Source organism: Cydia pomonella, chromosome 5 (genome assembly GCF_033807575.1).
Source record: "Cydia pomonella isolate Wapato2018A chromosome 5, ilCydPomo1, whole genome shotgun sequence".
NCBI lineage: Eukaryota > Metazoa > Arthropoda > Insecta > Lepidoptera > Tortricidae > Cydia > Cydia pomonella.
The window spans coordinates 6,561,454-6,579,771 of record NC_084707.1 but is presented as its reverse complement, the minus strand read 5'-3'; the positions used below and the strand labels follow the sequence as shown (position 1 = coordinate 6,579,771).

Sequence of the window (18,318 nt, the reverse complement as noted above, 5' to 3'; positions counted from 1 at the left end):
GGAGGCGGAAAGCGGCAACTTCGTTTAGCGCAGCGGGAGCAATGTTGACGCTTTCCGCCCGGAGGGCAGAAAAAGGTAATTTATATGCTTTGAACAGGACATGAAAACCATAGCGGTAAGTGAATAATACAATACATTGTTTATTAAGGCTATTTATTTCATTCCTATAAAATAACATACCAAATGTCTCTTTTGTACAACATCATATCAAAAATGTACACCATTATATAAATTTCGTCTCAGGTAAACGTTACCTAGCTACTCGATCCTATTGCCGCGGCTAACACATAAATATACTTATAGTCTCTCACTTGCGTCCAGATAGGTGATACCGTAATACCGTCCAATGCTGTACATATGCTATCTACAATGGCTTATTGTTTACATTCATTGTTCAATCAATTATGTCAACACATTATGAGGTACCTCAAAGAAAAAAAAATGTTACATCTGTGATTTAATCAAACAACTTAGGATTAGCTACTCAACATTTCATAAGAACAAAATATGATTGAATTAAAATCTAATTGTGTCGCTAATCTGCTGTAAGAAACTTAGGCATCTAAAAGGTACACCACAATGCGATTTACTCTTTAAATCTACCAACTTGAGTTTAAAAACTGTAAATGAATATTGCACTGTGTTAAGCTAAGGAATTTAAGAATACCGCACTTTCGTGGCCTTGAATGGGATGTTAATAACTGCAAATTACTAAAGAAAACAGGTTCAGCGTTCACGGAGAAAGCGGCCATCGTCAATTTAAATACAACTTTATGTTGGATAGAAATACGGCTTGGTTTTGCTACATGATGTACTACAGTCACTTTTTCCGTGAAACCTAAGTATTTTAAAACGTTTGCACGACAATATGGAACAGCAAAGGTCGCTGCATAACTAATTTATAACATTATTCATGTCCTTTCCATGGTCATAGTAGTCACCACGAACAATACTAAAATACACGCGATACGTTACAGTGTGGACAATGACGCTATTTCATTATACTCTACAGAGATATCTAATATCTCGAGTTATTTTCATAAGGGCAAATACACAATAATCATTCTAAATTATGTTATAAGTAAACATTAGTCATGCAAAAACCTAAGCCACAAAAAACTTGACCGTTCCATCCAATGTGTCTAAAAGGGCAGTGACTTAATAATTAAGATTATTTTGCGGTATAAAAATTTAGAGTATTTATACAATTTTAACCTAGAGGCAAGAATTTCGAGAATGTTTCCATTGATATACATCATGGGGAGCATAAGGACATATTACTTTAAAAGACTATTTGTTCGCTTTGCCTTCTGATTTGTACTTTGTTTACAAGCAAATTATATTAGAAAATTAAAATGTCTGCGATACATATTTTGCAATATAATGGATGGATCTAATTTATGTATATGGCCGTTCCATGTTATACAAATACATTAATTGTTCGAAGCACCGCTATCTAAAATTTGTTGAAGAGTGAATCCTTGTGAATTTTAGTTACATGAATTCAAATCATACGAATTAACGGTACTGTAACTTATGGGCACTCAATTGTTACTTCAAATGTTATTTATACACATGCTATTTATTATTGATTCATGAGTATATCAAAATATTTTCATAAAGATTCACTCGGCCAACGGTCAGAATAATCCTAAAATTCCATTAAGTCAACAAATTTCCACAAGTAATGTTAATTGATCGTTCAATCAAAATTAACCTTAAAAACCAATGTTAATTTACAATAATAAAAAATATAATAATGATACAACGACAAATCCACAAAATCTCTAAATAATGTTAGACATAAAATAAATTTATTTCATTAATATAAGTTTAATAGCAAAATATCAATCAATTTTTATTGCATGCATTATTAAAATGAAATAACCATTTTTTTACCTAAATAACATTTCGGACGATTTGTAGTCAAAAAATAGTCAAATACATAATAAAAAGTATAATCTACGTAAGGTATTCACGGGGAGTGTTTCTAGTAAGTTAAATTTGTTTTTAAAAACGCGTCATTCAAACAACAGAATTCTTAGAACTAGAGAAATCAACGTATATATTACTATAACATCCTACCTCTACTGTTAATGCTTACAAATAAATGCCAACTACCGTGGTCTACGGATGATGCCTGCGACCTGGGCCAGAAGGGGCATTTGCGATTGGGAAAATACCAAATACATTAATAGCCATTCGTATTTTAAAACATATCGAGCAGTGTTGGCCGAAAGTTAATTAGAATTGACCATTATCCATTACAAATTGAACCATAAACAGTAAAGGACGGTTACAGCTTACGGTTCAATTTGTAATGGTTAATGGTCAATTTTAATTAACATTCGGCCAACACTGATATCTAGTCATAACACATAAGTACAAAATATGATAAATTAATTTATATTTCGTTTTAAAGATATGTGCTTAAAGAGGACATCGCTTCTGATTAAGCGGACATTTAGTTATGCCTAAATATGCTAGATTAGTTTTAAAAAAATACATTAATCTGTAATAAAATAAGTCCAGGCCGCAAGCCAGCACACTCTGGAAGGACTTTACCCTACAAAGGACAGGTTACAACTAGCATTTGCGTATATCTAATAAAACATATGTATAGTACATACATACACCAGCATAGTACTAAATAACAAACTAACATTTACATTCAATCGTGAAAATTAATCGGTTTAATATCGATTTAAGATGTGTTTTGTTTTTAAAATCTTATGTACAGTGCTGACATAGTAAAAAGAGGGAAGTAAGCCGTCCTAGCAGAGACTGCTTTAATGCGCGTATTTTAAATTGTGGTATCTTAAGGTGATTCTAGAGGCGGCTGTGATTGGACGTCCTTAACGGAGAAATTAAATATTTAAAATTAAAGTATATTGCGCATTTGTAAGGTTTGCTAAAGAAGACCTACGTTTCTCTTTTGAATATGTCGCTACTAAAACAATAATATATTGATATTGTTTAAAAACATTACATAAAAAAAAACAATAAAAACCATCTTGCTAAGCAACTAATATAAAACAATAAATAGATGGCATGATGCCAAAATGAAGATGATTTCACAGAATAGTTTAAAAAGGAATGGGAAGTATTAATAAAGATGTAATAGCTTCATTCCAAAAATATTATTTATGACATATTTTTAGTTCTCTTCGGCATTTCGTCCTGTATAGAACAGAAAAGACTCGACAGAATGAAATCAGATATCAAAATAATCTTTCTAGACAAACCCATCTAAATAAAAGTGTAAAACTGTATGATTACTGGAATTTAATTTGTTCACAACCTCTGCCCGCATTATCGAATCGAACCAAATTTAGAGCCAAATGTGCGTTACAAGTACTATAGAAATCTTATAGTCGCTGCTTACACAACTAATACTGAAAGCACCATTTTGTTTACCTAATTAATCGAATCTTTATAAAAATGTTACAATTTTGAATTTATTGCGATCTGGGACAGTTTTTATAAGTCGTTTTTTTTTGTATTTAATTGAAAGGCATAGGTCATAAGTTCAGTATGGCGTTGGATGTCTTAGGAATAGCTCGCGGTGCTAGACAATTTTAAATAACGTAATTAACTTGTCTACTAAATTAATTTCTGCCTGATGTCCTTTACAAAGTACAAATAATTTAATTGATAATAACCGAGACAGTTATTCTATCTGACATCTAAGATGCCTCTAAACCAACTATTTAGACCTTATAAAGGATGTCAATTTACGAAATAGCTATATATTTATGAAAACAATATGCTAAAACAGTTGCAAGTATTAATTTATTCTGATCGATCAATGTCAAATAACTACGCTATGTTATTTTAGTTATACCGCGATCAATATTTACAACAAGAAATGAAACTACATATATTCATACTCGTTTGCACGCTAGCTTGTATGTAGTGGCGTTCTCGAGAATGTTCTCCATTTACTAAGGGGAATGTTCTCGCGCGAGAACATTCCCCGTACAAAACGGAGAACATTCTTGAGAACGACACAACTATACTTTGTATGTGTGATACTATAAACTTGTGTCAAAGAGGGGCATATCTTGGGTACGAATGTCCGGCGCTCCAAGACGTACCCACTCTCGTCTCAATGCGCATGATTTCTTGTTGCAATTAATCCTATTCCACTATTAGTTATTTTAATTTTAGACAGTCAATATTTATAAGACTGTTAACCTCAAGCTCCTATCAAAATCAACTATATTGCGAAAGCAACCATTGTAGAGTACATAATAATGATCACATTTCCTAGTGACACGCGATTGGGAGATTAACAGGTAGTATTTTATAATTATGATGACATAAGTATGCGTACATTCATTGTTTTATGGCATCGATTATTACACTAGGTTAATACTGAGATGTCATAAAAATACGTGCAGTGTTCTGCTCTCATAGAACGTGAATATCACTTTTGAATTAAAACGTAAGTCGGATTTAGAAGTAGCTAGGGACTTAAATGAGAGCAGATTTAATACATTAAGTTGCCAAATTGAACTGACCACCCGTGTTCAATATAAAAATATTTAATAAATTACATTAAAACGATTCGTATGACACTCGAATGACGTTTATTGTCGTCAATGAATTGGGGACTGTATGACACCACGAACTTATCTTCTACGTATGTCCAAGACATTTGCGCCCTTATTAATATTACCCAGAAAGTTATAATTCGTTAAACTTAGATTGGCTCGGATGGCAACCGTTTTTGCATAAAAGCATATTATTCAAATTTAATTCCCTGTTCTAGGTGGAATCTAACTAGAGCTCGAGGTTTCATTTGTTTAAGAGTCTTAAGACTCATGCTACGCTTTTGAAATTGGAACTTTTTTTTAATAATATTTCAAAACTCGAATTGAATTCGTACTTGTACAAGTACGTGAGGACTTACGAGATATGATAAGTCCGTAGTGCCTTAACGGTAAACACCAAGGTATGTACACAATAAATATACACCTATAGTAACAATACGTCACAAAATTACGTCTAATGTGCACAAACCTTACGGCTGTGTAACACTAAGTGCTTCAATTGGGTTAACATTTTTATTTTAAGTAGTAAAATTAAGCGATAAAATAATTTAAAATTATATCTTGTAAGTCAAATTACTGGAAGAGTCAATTCTGAAAGCGATAACTAAAATAATTATTTAAAATAATTCATTTAAATTGTTTTATTTCATTTTTGACTGCAACATCGACCTCGGATAGTGCGATTGAATTCACCTTAAAGGTACAAGTTGGAACCCGGCGACTTGAGGCGACCGCAGATGAAACATCGCCGCGTTACGACTTCTATGTATTTCTATGAAATACCTTTTAAACTCAGCGACAGGAAGTCGGGCTACACGTAACCGATCCCGATCGCAGATCGGTAGTGCGAACTACGTAAAATGCGATAGAATTCGAAACTAAAACAGCGATATGACGCGGCGACGTATCTGCAGTCGTCATCTGCGGTCCCGACACGTCGCCGGGTTCCAATTTGTACCTTAAGTGCTTTATTTCTGTTTGACTTATATTATTTTAATTAACTATATGTACACTACCATGATTCCGATATACCTATATGATTGAAGCTATCAGCTGTAGTATATAAAAAACATTAATATTTACAATTGTCCAGTACGGGAACACATCGATTTTGAGATAAGCGAATAGGTATGTAAAAGTCCATCGATTCAGATTTGATTTAGAATTGTCAAAGATGCAATCTATAGTATACCTAATTGAAATATTGTGAAATATTTTTTGATGAATGATCGCGTCCGCTAAGACGTTTTAAGTAAAAATATCTAACTTATTTATATTTGATCCCAAGCACGATATAAAAAGGTCGTTGGAAAAAATCTGCAAATATATGTTAGTATTGGTAACCCGAATGCGTACATTAAGACATTAAATTTTTAAGTTAGTCAAACTCCGAAATACAGTCGGACCACATAAGAACACGCACATAATACCGCAAGCTCAACAGCGAGTCAAATAAACCGGAGAAAAATATATATAGAAACATCACAAATCCATCATACTGACCACTTACGCACTAAGAAATACCTAAACTGTAAAATAGGTACAAATAACGTCCTTACTATCCAGAAGGCAAAATTGGCACTTAAGACGAAATTCGCTCCTTTCTTAATGAGTGTTTCGAGGAAGGTGTACGGCGCGGGCGGGTCGGGGGTCGCGAGCTCGAGCGTCGCCAGCTCGAGCGGCGCGTCGTCGCGAGCTCGCGCGCGCCACTCGCGCACCTGCATGCGCATGTTGCGCAACTCGCGCAGGACTCGCGCATCTCGCGCGGCCCGCTGCCGCTCCTTGCGGGCGCGGCGCGCCGGCGGGCCGGGCTATGTGCTCGGCGAGTTGTTCTGCGTGGGATTGTACGGGTGGTTGGAATTGCGCAACACTGTGTATACACTGTCCACCTTGCTCAGTTTCTCGAAAAACGGTATCAAGTCCAACAGTTCTGAGTCTGTCATGTCGTCGAACCACGACGCGACGGGTACCTGGTAAATAAGAGGCGTGTTAAAATGTTATCTTAGGATCCTAAATCGTTGCGGAAGACATAATTGTAAACCTTACGTCCAGTTATGACTTACAAAACGAAACTAGATTGTTAAAAATATAATTATTGTGAGTCCTAAATAGATTAATTTATTAGCTACGAAGTAATGGGAAGCCCCAGGGTCGAACGGACTCGACAACAATTTTTAATTTTATTTCATTTATATATTGGAGAAGGATCGATCCCCATTCTGGGTTTTGGCTTGTCCGACAAGTCTCCTTCGCCATACAGCGTGGCAAAGCTGCAAGTATGATGGAGACTTGGACTAAGCATGATCGGGTTTTAGGTTAGTTAAATAGTTTTGATTTGTGATTTATATAAGTGAAGCACTGGTGGCCTAGCGGTAAGAGCATGCGACTTGCAATTCGGAGGTCGCGGGTTCAAACCCCGGCACGTACTAATGAGTTTTTCGGAACTTATGTACGAAATATCATTTGATATTTACCAGTCGCTTTTCGGTGAAGGAAAACATCGTGAGGAAACCGGACTAATCCCAACAAAGCCTAGTTTACCCTCTGGGTTGGAAGGTCAGATGGCAGTCGCTTTCATAAAAACTAGTGCCTACGCCAAATCTTGGGTTTAGTTGTCAAGCGGGCCCCAGGCTCCCATGAGCCGTGGCAAAAATGCCGGGACAACGCGAGGAAGAAAAAGTGATTTATATAAGTTTTTTTTTTTTTATCTAATGTATTTTTAAATTTTGTTAGTAGTAAAGTTATATAGGATAATTATAGGATTGGATATAGTCGTAGCGTAATATCAAATTGTCATGTGTTTGAGAATAAATTAATTGGTTTATCTACACACATATCATAAACCCTCTATGATGCCTTCAAAATCCGTAAATAATGGCCAACATTACGATAAACTGTTTTGTTACAACAAATTTCTTATCTGTGGTAATGTAGTTCATAAATACATCAAAATTGATTTGGTTATGCATTCAAATTTGGAACATCTCTGAAAAAAAGCAATTCGATTTGACCTCTATTCTAATATCAGTCGAGATGACTTTTTGTTCGAAATGAAATGTCAATTGCATACAATTTTGACATATCTCGCATATTAGTTTGTATCGAATGATACGGAAATAGGCCCCTGACTCTAATTTGTCTCTGAATTAAAAAAAAAGTACATGCGTGAAAAAAGTTTTCATTTACCGCCATTTGACGTACAGTTTATTATACAAAATGAATATGTTTTGTTGTTTTTAAGGTAACTATAGTACAAATTTCGTGTAAAATAAGCGATGAAAATATTTCGGTGACGCCACCACATATCCGCGTGTTTCGATTCGATTTGGCAACGATGCCCTAACGGAGGCTGTAATTTGGGTTAGTGAATCATCATCATCATCATTTTTAGCCTCCAATCGCCCACTGCTGAGCATAGGCCTCTCTTCGTGTACCTACGCCACTTATCCCGGTCCTGGGCTAGTCGCATCCAGATGTGTCCCGCCATTTTTCGAAGGTCGTTGGGTTAGTGAATATTTCATAGAAAGTTTATAATATGTTGTAGATAAAATAGTGTATGTAACTGTACATAATTAGGCATTAAAACACTCGTGTGATCTTTTTAAGAAACTCACTTCGTTCGTTTCTTAAACCCACACTCGTGTATTTTAATGCCATTTATTATGTAGCAGTCACATAAACTACTATTAATTGAGCGTTTTTAAATGATATTTGTGTCTTAGTTAAATAAACAAATGTAGGTAACGTAACTAAATTAAAAATATCGGCCAAGGCCAGTAGGTAAAGATGTTTTCAACTCTAACTTGATTTAATGTCAATGTCAATTGTATTCAACCTATAATATATACAAGAATCAGTAACCTGTCTAGCTAAATACGTATTAGCGCGTCAATAGACAATAGATGTGATTAGAACATGAGAACGTTCCCACAAACGCGTGTTTTTTTACCAAATCACTCCGTGTCAACTCTATTGATGGCGCCTGGTTTATCTCTCCTTGGTCAAGGCGAGCTCAGCAATAGAATAAAAGATATATTGTCCGAACAATAATAAAAACAGGCTTCTCATTTTCTCGCGCTGTTCTACTTGCATCTGTCCGACCAGTGAGAGATATCGAATAGCGATGGACTAATTTCTCAAGAGACGCGTAGTTTTAAATCCCATATGTATTAATGCATATTATCCTCAAGATCGCGGTCCTACCTGTATAGGACTTATTCAATTCGATGAAATTTAAATCATTCTCATTGGAACAGAGCTGCATTTGTTTTGTTCGGTTAAATTTTAAAACAAAACAAAATCAACTGTTTTCTATACTTTTGGATTTTTGTCTTGTACGGCTGCGCCTTAGGAGGATATAATTTATTCAAACATCAACTTACTCATCATTATAACAATTGTCACTTATCGCCATATGGACAATGTCTTTGTCACACGATTCATTGTGGCACTATCTAGAGCGTTATCTATTTACTCTGACTATGACGTAGCCACGTTTGCGGTTTGTCTAGATCACCCACGTCGAAGTACTAAGATAATGATATCTTTTAACTAACCAATGGTAGGTCTTATGCCTATGAGATAAGGCTCATGAATTGTTCAATTAAGAGTGGATGGTACAGACTTTATAGGGTTTCGTGTGGGTTCTAGTGTTATTGTGGCAATAAAATGTGAGGCATGCAGTTCAAGGGCAAGAACAGAGTTAGTTTACGTGCTTACTTAGTGATTTATCCCTTAACAATATCGGGTAATATTGTTTGCCTTGGAAATACGCCTAATACGTATAAAGGCAATATTTGTGAGTTTTTTTTTTTTTGCGGTTAATGCAAAAACGGACATCAAAGCGGAATACAAAACGGAGTACTTTATTCAATATTATTTAATGTAATTAACTGTGCGTTACTGCTCAGAACAGCGGTTACACAAGTGAGCCCAAACAATTCAGAGTACTGTTATTTAGCTTCCTCTGATTCAGTTAGATGGGGGACAAATATTAACCGTGGTAGGTACAGCTACAGGATATTCCAATATAATAAGATATGATAGGGTTCTCATAACACTAAGTCACGTTGATCTACTCACTGCGTTGTCCGGGTGGAATATGTAGGAGGCGGGCGAGTTGTCGACTATTACGACGCGCCGTAGATCTCGGCCCAGGCTGTTAAGGTCCTTCACGTAGTTGCCGCGGTGGAACACGCAGCTGTCCCGGAACAGGCGCGCTCGGAACACGCCCCATCTGGAACAATAAAGATAATCGGGTAACTTTAGCCTTGCGGGGATTCTATATACAAGCGACCACTCACTTAATCGTCGCGCTGAAGTCCACCCCAAGCTTCGTATCTAACCATTGAGGTGGAAATCAGTAGTTAAACCTAAACAAGACCGATTGCCAAGAGTTCGGGATCAAACGGTCCTAACCATCTGTAATTTGAGTGCCTTCGGAGACACGGAATCTACCTAAAGTGTCCTAACTAGTCGAGAGGATCGGCCACGGGGTACGCGTACTTGGCGAGCGAGGCGGTAAACAGCAATCACTCGTACAGCTCGCCGTGTTTCAGTACACTCAGTGCACGGACACTAGACTCACCGGTCCAGCAGGTCGGCCACGGGGTCCGCGTACTTGGCCAGCCAGGCGGTGAACAGCACGCATTCGTACAGCTCGCACCGCCGCAGGAGCTGGACGTGTCGCTTCAGTACACTTGGTACACGGACACTAGACTCACGGGTCCAGCAGATCGGCCACGGGGTCCGCGTACTTGGTCAGCCAGGCGGTGAACAGCACGCACTCGTACAGCTCGCACCGCCGCAGGAGCTGGACGTGTCGCTTCAGTACACTTGGTACACGGACACTAGACTCACCGGTCCAGCAGGTCGGCCACGGGGTCCGCGTACTTGGCGAGCGAGGCGGTGAACAGCACGCACTCGTACAGCTCGCCACACCGCCGCAGGAACTCGTCGACGTGCGGTCGCTTGAGGACGTATACTTGGTGCACGGAGCCGTCAATTTCGACCGGTACGACGAAGTCCGCGTTGTTTATTGGCTGGAACAAAAGAAAAACAACTTTCAGATTTATCACACAGCTGTTAGCAAAGCATGTCACAAGTACTTATGAGGTAAGATTCTATCCAGAAATTTACCTAGAGAAATTTGAAACCATACCTACTATATAAATAATCCACTCCATATATACTCTTAATTTACTTATTTCTCTGTTATATTATAAACGATGCTGTCAGTAAAACGCAACTTTTCTCCTGTAGATATGGTGGAAATCGAATTGTATAAGATGATGGTGACTCATAACTTTATTTTCTTGCCTAGTATCTTGTATAACAATGGAATGATACGTTAATTGTGTCAAGTTAGTACTTGCGATAAGATACATACTACTTATAATGACCCACAAGCACTGAGTACATCGTACATCACAACAGAATATAGAAGAATTTTTTCTAAAGACGATTTAACTGTCTTGGTAATCATAGGATCAATCAATCAGACCAGCGGTGGCAGCATGGTTGCATTTTTTACGCCTGTCACTTTCGCACTTACATACTTGTGAGAACGTGACAGACATGGCGACAGGCGCTAAAAATGTGACCGTGCTACCATCGCAGACCGGTAGAAGATTAATTAGATTAAACCTCACATATTCAATGCAAGGAAGGTCGATTGTGAATGTAGGGGTGACACACATGTCACATCCTGCCATTGAATGGGAGATCCCGATGACAAGAACGCTTGTCACATGGCACATAAAATTTAATCAATTTAACGGGAGCAGCAATCTACAAATCTTGCTAGTAAGAAACTTATCAGCCATATGAGTCAGCCGCGATTCTCTCCTTAGGATGACTCATTCAACTATTAACTTGCCTTTTAGAGCGTCCGCTTGCTGGAGCGGTTGCACGGAGCAGGTTAGCGGAAAAATAGGCTAAATGCCGCGGAAGCATGTATGGTATTGCACAAAAATAGTATTGTCATAGTTCGAGTTTCCCGTTATCGGTAATTTTATATTAAGAAAAGCTGAAAAGGCTCAGGACAGTTGCCTAAAACCTAAAAGGGCACTTGTGGTGTACCTATACTCCGACCACGCAAAGTTTGCGCTGACTTGACAGTGACAATGCATACATATTCCATAGCACCTTACTTAATATAGTACTTGAAAATGAAATTTGAAATGAATGAAATTTTAGCGTGGGACGGCCTCTACCTATGTGTACAATAAAGATCATTTTTTACCTTGACAATCGTATTTAAGTACCGAATCTCAAACATCAAAATAATATGTACATAATAACCTCATTATTTGTGTGGGTAATGTTCGATTTGCCCTAATATTGACTCGATTGTATAAACATTTGCCGAGCACGCGAGAGTAGACAAAGGGTTGTGACGTCACGGCAACAAATAAGGAATTCCCTGGATTACTCATGGGATACGCCTGGCATCTAACATCTTTGTTTTGAGTGATGAATAGGCGATAGGAGGACTGACGTCTTTTGAGATTCGACTACATAGTATTCGTTGCCGTCCCAAGCAGTAACAAAAGCGTAGCATTTGCGATTTGTAACCACCTTCAGTTTTTCCACTTGAATTTCTAGAAATGTTATTTAATAAATAACTGGGATAAAATACAATGAAAGAAATCTAAATTCGTTTGAATTCCCTGTATGTTTATACTAAGTTACAAATATTTATTTGAACACAATGCGGGAACCGGCGTCAGTTTATTCTCATTAAGAATTTAATACATAAGATACTCGGCATTTGATGTACACGAAGTCGAAAGCTCGTCAGTTTTTTATTCTTTATTCTAGGAATCTAAATTGCCACCTTGACCCGAGGTTACCGTAAAATGCCAGAAATGTGATATTTAAATATCAAATGCGGGCATAATAAAATGTGAATACTTTCACATTTTCATGCAAATTATTAACTAAGTGCCTACTAAATGTTACATTATGTACACAAATACAGAGTATAATACAGAGTATATACATGTCAACAGATGTGCAAGTACTGCAAGTTGCTAAAAGTTACAAAACATTATAACTTTAATTAAAAAAAAACTCCTATAATATACAAACAGAAACCCAGTTTCCCAACTTTTGGTTGGATGGTATGATTACTAACATTGACCAAAAAAATTAAGGTAATGAAAAAGCTTTTAAATTTTTATATACACACATATCATAAACCCTCTATGATGCCTTCAAAATTCGTAAATAATGGCCAACATTACGATAAACTGTTTTGTTACAACAAATTAATTATCTGTGATAATGTAGTTATTGCTTCATAAATACATCAAAATCGATTTGGTTATGTATTCAAATTTGGAACATCTCTGAAAAATAAGCAATTCGATTAGATCTCTATTCTAATATCAGTCGAGATGCCTTTTTGTTCGAAATGAAATGTCAATTGCATACAATTTTGACATATCTCGCATGTTAGTTTGTATCGAATGATACGGAAATAGGCCCCCGACTCTAGTTTGTCTCTGAATTAAAAAAAAAACTACATGCGTGAAAAAGTGTTCATTTACCGCCATTTGACGTACAGTTTATCTTTTAATTAGTTTTAAGTATAAAATGAATATGTTTTGTTGTTTTTAAGGTAACTATAGCAAAAGTTTCGTGTAAAATAAGCGATAAAAATATTTTGGTGACGCCACCACATATCCGCAAGTTCCGCCAAGAGAGCAACGATTTGGCAACGATGCCCTAACGGAAGCTGTAATTTGGGTTAGTAAATATTTCATAGAAAGTTTATAATATGTGTGTAGATAAAATAGTGTATGTAACTGTACATAATTAGGCATAAAAACACTCGTGTGATCTTTTTAAAAAACTCACTTCGTTCGTTTCTTAAACCCACACTCAATGCCTTTTGTTATGTAGCAGTCACATAAACTACTATTACAGCCATTAGGTTACATTTCATTCCCCATTCAGCAATTTGATTGTATAGCGATGACAATGTCGCTTTAATAAATTACAATTATTTCCATTAGATTGTGGAGCGCGGACCTCCCTTTGCCTAGAGTAGTTGACCTTTGCGAATTTTAATGGACAAAGACATTTTAAATGTAGATTTACGTAAAATATTTTCGACAAGTATAGTGTTTTAACTTGATTGATCGAGCGAAAGCGGAGGTCTCCGTTTCCGCTTGGGCAAAAAAAATCTTTCGTATCTGCGGATCTTCTTTTCTACAGGGCGCATATCTCAACCGATTCTCGTGAAATTTGGTAAGTAACTATGTATAACTTTGTTGCCGATACAGTTTTCTGTGTTTTTTTTTCAAAATGGCCTACTCATGGGGGTTAGGAGGTTTTGGTAGATTTCCTTGCCGAGCTATATTATCTACTTTCTTATTTGTGAGTCATATATGTACTTCATAGAACTAAACCAGATCTATTTGCTTTTAACAGCATGTAATCGTATGTTACATTGATTTATATTGTCTTGTATGAACATTTTGAGATTTCAGGGACTTGTGCAGGATGGCAATTTCCAATTCCAGTCGTGGGACTAGAGCAAGTTTTTCAAGTTCAGCACAGTTCCGTCCCAGCAAATCTGTGGAATGAACCGTCGCCTGCGGTATTTGCGAACCGATACGACCATCAAACCTTCAAGAAAAGAGGGTACTCCCACTTAAGTTCCGGCAACGCACTTAAAACCACTCTGGTGATGCAGGTGTCCATGGGCGACTTCGACATCGCTTACCTCCATATCCATATCATTAAAACAAATCGGTAAAAGACAAGACTGTCACATAGCTATATTCATACGATACGAAACTAAGTAGGAAACTTCTGAGGCAATTAAAACCCAATGGCTCTTTAATTGTCCCTTACCCTTCGTTCAATCGTCTCTTAATACGTCCGTTATCATATCGTCCACGGGCCAAGCATATGAAGCATTCAAAGTGCCGGCAATGTTAATTTCTCGGCGGTAAACTAGAAATGGCTTCATTATACAACATCACACGGTTTACGTTCCCTCAGTGGGTCATAAAGTTCGCAACAAGGCCTAAGCAGGTTGACCTTTGAAAATTATAAATACTTGCTATACTTAGAATGCCTCATTTGTATGAAAGGCATGACTAACTTACGCACGGTAGTTTTTTTATCAGATTGAAATGTGTTTTATTAGTAGTACGCTAATTTTAGTTTATTACCATTTTGTTCGCTAATTTTAGCCATAATTTTATAGCGTGGTAAAAAAATAACCTTCGCAAATTGACCTTTTAGACATATAAATCACTGTAAACGGTGTTACAAGTGTTACAACAGGATTTTTCACGTTAAATAACTTTAGCCCTAGACATATTTAGTTTCAAGAAAATCGAACACTATTAAAGCTATTCAAAGAACAGTCTATTAAAGCCACAGTCAAAATTTTATGGTTCCGTACCCAAAGGATAAAATTAATTGAATATAGGTAGATAAAAGGATAAATTAGTAATAGGGTCCCGCTATTACTAAGACTCCGCTGTCCGTCCGTCCATCTGTCCATCTGTCCGTCTGTCACCAGGCTGTATCTCATGAACCGCGATAGTTAGACAATTGAAATTTTCACAGATGATGTATTTCTGTTGCAGCCTGTTTTTTTAAATTCTAGTCTGAAGGATAGAAAGCCAGATTGAAGAAGCAGCATTTGTCTTCAACGTGCTTTAACCACTATTTCAGGAAATTGTGACGTCAAATGTATCAACAAAGAAATAGTAGAAGCTTCTTATTTGGCATGAGCTCTATTCGCACCCTTCAGGATAAGTGTATTAATTAATTATCTCAAAACAGAAAGGAAGTGAGAACCAAGGACCTACATAGAACTCTAGTTCTATGTAATGACCGGTCTGGCCTAATGGGTTACTATCACTACCCTGCCTATGAAGAACCCTGCCTATGAAGAACCCTGCCTATGAAGAACCCTGCCGATGGTCCTGGGTTCGAATCCCGGTAAGGGCATTTATTTGTGTGATGAATGAAAATCTTCATTACCGTGGGACTTAGTCAATTTGTGAAAGAATATCCCCATAATAATATTTATTTATTTAATTGCCGTCACTAACAATTGTCCGTATAATGCTCGTGTAGAAATATCTAAATATAATTGGTGTAGTTTAATTATACGAAGGAATATACCTACTAAAATATTCTACTACATATATCGACTTTTTACCTTTTATGTCCTTGATTTATAATTTCAATGCCAATAATTAAAAGTAAGTAAGGTTAGTATTAGTAGGTAGATATATATAACCTTCGTAGCAGTTAGCTACTTCGTTCAGGAAAACTTTACAGACAAAGCTTTTGTTACAGTTCTTTGTTGGTTCGACTACTTTCCCTTAATCAGATTAGCAGTAATTTTATTAGTAGTTCAGTCATTCATAATTTATGCGCCATTGGTGGGTCATATTAGACGAAAAGTTAGCTATAAAGTTAATGTGAGTCGTGGATTAGCTTGGTCACGAACAGTGATCGACTCGATAAAAGGACATTTAAAATAGATTACCAAGATAGGTGCCGAATACCTATAATGTATTCTAAAACGTGTTACAAAACTAGTACTTAAGAGATGTTTCGAAAATGCCAGGGGCCCATTTCTCGAACGGTATTCGACTAATAATTATTAGCCCACGAATCGTATGGGTTGCTATGGCACCACCCTAATAATATAAGTCTAATACCGTGTCAAAAATGGGCCTCAGGTCATCTGAGTAGGTCATCATCACAGGCCTTTGCGTCTATTGCAGACGATTTATGCATTGGTGCTTTGACAACGGGTATGGTCTGACTAGGTACTTCTGCGTTATTCTATTCATTGTTATTCCTGCTTTGTCTTCGTCTGTCTATCCACCCGCGGGTTAGCTCTTACAAACACACCTTAGGATGTCGTTTGCGAAATACTAATACTAAATTATAAGTTTATTTCAAATAAAACCAACGACAAATTTGTAGTTTAATCTTGCGGATTAGTAATCGGCATCTAGATTAGATTCAGGTTTGATTAGCTAACTCGTACTACTTACCAAATCCTGCTTAATATACTGAGCCTGCAAGCAGATGTAAGTGCAATCGCAGTTGACAAGATTGTGAATTTCTACAGTTTCCGGTTTGTACATATAGACCAGATAATAAAAATAAATTAACAAAATGTTGACAGCGACAAGAATATTTAAAAAGGATTTAGCAAAGTTCTAATTCCCGTATAAACTTCCACATTGGGACGTAGCATTGATTCCTGTAACAACAACGTAGCATAGTCCAAGGTTGCGGCCTAGACATGTACCGCATGTACGTCGAGTCGAGACCAAAACCGCCTTCACAATGGGCGGTATATGGATATGGTTAAGTAATACTAGCCATATATGTGCAGACCGATAGAGTGACGGGTGAAGGAATTATGAAAAGGAGACTTCATGAGGCCCATAAAAAGTTAAAAACCTACTTGCAATGCAAGGCTTAAGTACGAATCCCCGACAGAATTTTTAATGGCATTTGGTCAGCGATCGATCATCATGTGGTTTTCAGTTCCTTTTTTTTTGTATAGTTTCTGAAATCTTTCATGTCATAATAGGTAACATGGAGATTTCGCAAGATTTTCAGATAAAAATGTAATAGAGGTATGACGTTTTTTCGTGACGAGGCGGAATTTCAAAGTGCTCCCCTGCTTTATAGGTACTATTGTGTAGCGAGATGAGGCAGTTTCCTTTTTTGTACTCTTTGTTAGCTGGGATCCTATATTGGCAAGCTGTGCAGCCTTTGCGTTACGATACATGTCCGGGATATTGCATGATTTGGTTAAAATATGTTTATTATGGTTACATCAATTTGCTATTGACCTAGGACGTACTCATTTGGGGCAAACGGTCTTATGTTGTGAAAATAATAATTTGAGACTGATGTGTTATTGGGCAGCGCGCATAGAATTATATTCAGAAAATATGTATAAAAATAAACCGTTTGACCAATCCCTCTGCAAAAAGACCGTGGCAGCGGACTGTTGCATATAATATACCTAAGCTACAGGTTAACTCGTGGGCTTGCCTTTCAAATCAATTACCGTGACGTCAACAGCAAAGTGAATTAATGAACAACTTTACTTAAGTAATAGACAATAGATAATCAGGTAAGTACAATACTAAGTTTCTTGGCGCCCTTATAACGCGCATTAGACTTTTTTTTAATACTATAACATGCTAAAATAAAAATAAATATTTAATTGCATTTCGCAAACAAGTGTAGTATTATCTTTTTTGAAAAATATCGTTTTTTATATGTAGATGATGATTAGATCAAAACGGAATCATGAAAATAACTTAGGATTTAAATTTTCCTGTGTCCAAATAATGAATAAAGCCTCATGAATGATAAATCAAATCTATATTTAAGTTTACAATTGTACCTTAACAGCTAAAGCCACAGCGGCACAAATAAATAAAGAGTTAAAAAAAGATTCGTCAAAAATTATAAAGAAAAAGGTAAATTGTTCTGCTTTTCACTTAACAAATTTTAGCCTCATTAAAACAGATAATAAAACAATACATTTCTAAATATAAATGGCCTTAAACGGAACACGTGCCTGATGTTCAGCACGAGGGTTAAAAATAAAGTATCATTTTCACCTCTCCTTAAGCACCGTTGCCGTGCCTACCTAACCTACTAAGGAAACACGAACGGGCACTTGGCTGTTTTGGCAAAGAATTGGCAATTTGCACCTAGATTTTATGTTTAAAAAATCCAAAGAAAG

At 36.7% G+C, this 18,318-nt stretch overlaps 1 protein-coding gene across 1 annotated transcript in view; it reads right to left on the bottom strand.

Annotated features, from left to right (window-relative positions):
• Positions 1–136: 136 nt before the first annotated feature.
• The window catches only part of LOC133517613 (carboxy-terminal domain RNA polymerase II polypeptide A small phosphatase 1), a 35,856-nt gene continuing 17,674 nt past the window's right edge, over positions 137–18,318 (bottom strand). Inside the window, exons 3-5 of the mRNA XM_061850957.1 lie at positions 10,416–10,597; positions 9,639–9,792; positions 137–6,526 (exon numbers count right to left, since the gene is read on the bottom strand). Of these exons, the coding sequence (XP_061706941.1) occupies positions 6,368–6,526; positions 9,639–9,792; positions 10,416–10,597 (495 nt within the window). The 3' untranslated portion in view covers positions 137–6,367. The remainder of the gene's footprint in view (positions 6,527–9,638; positions 9,793–10,415; positions 10,598–18,318) is intronic.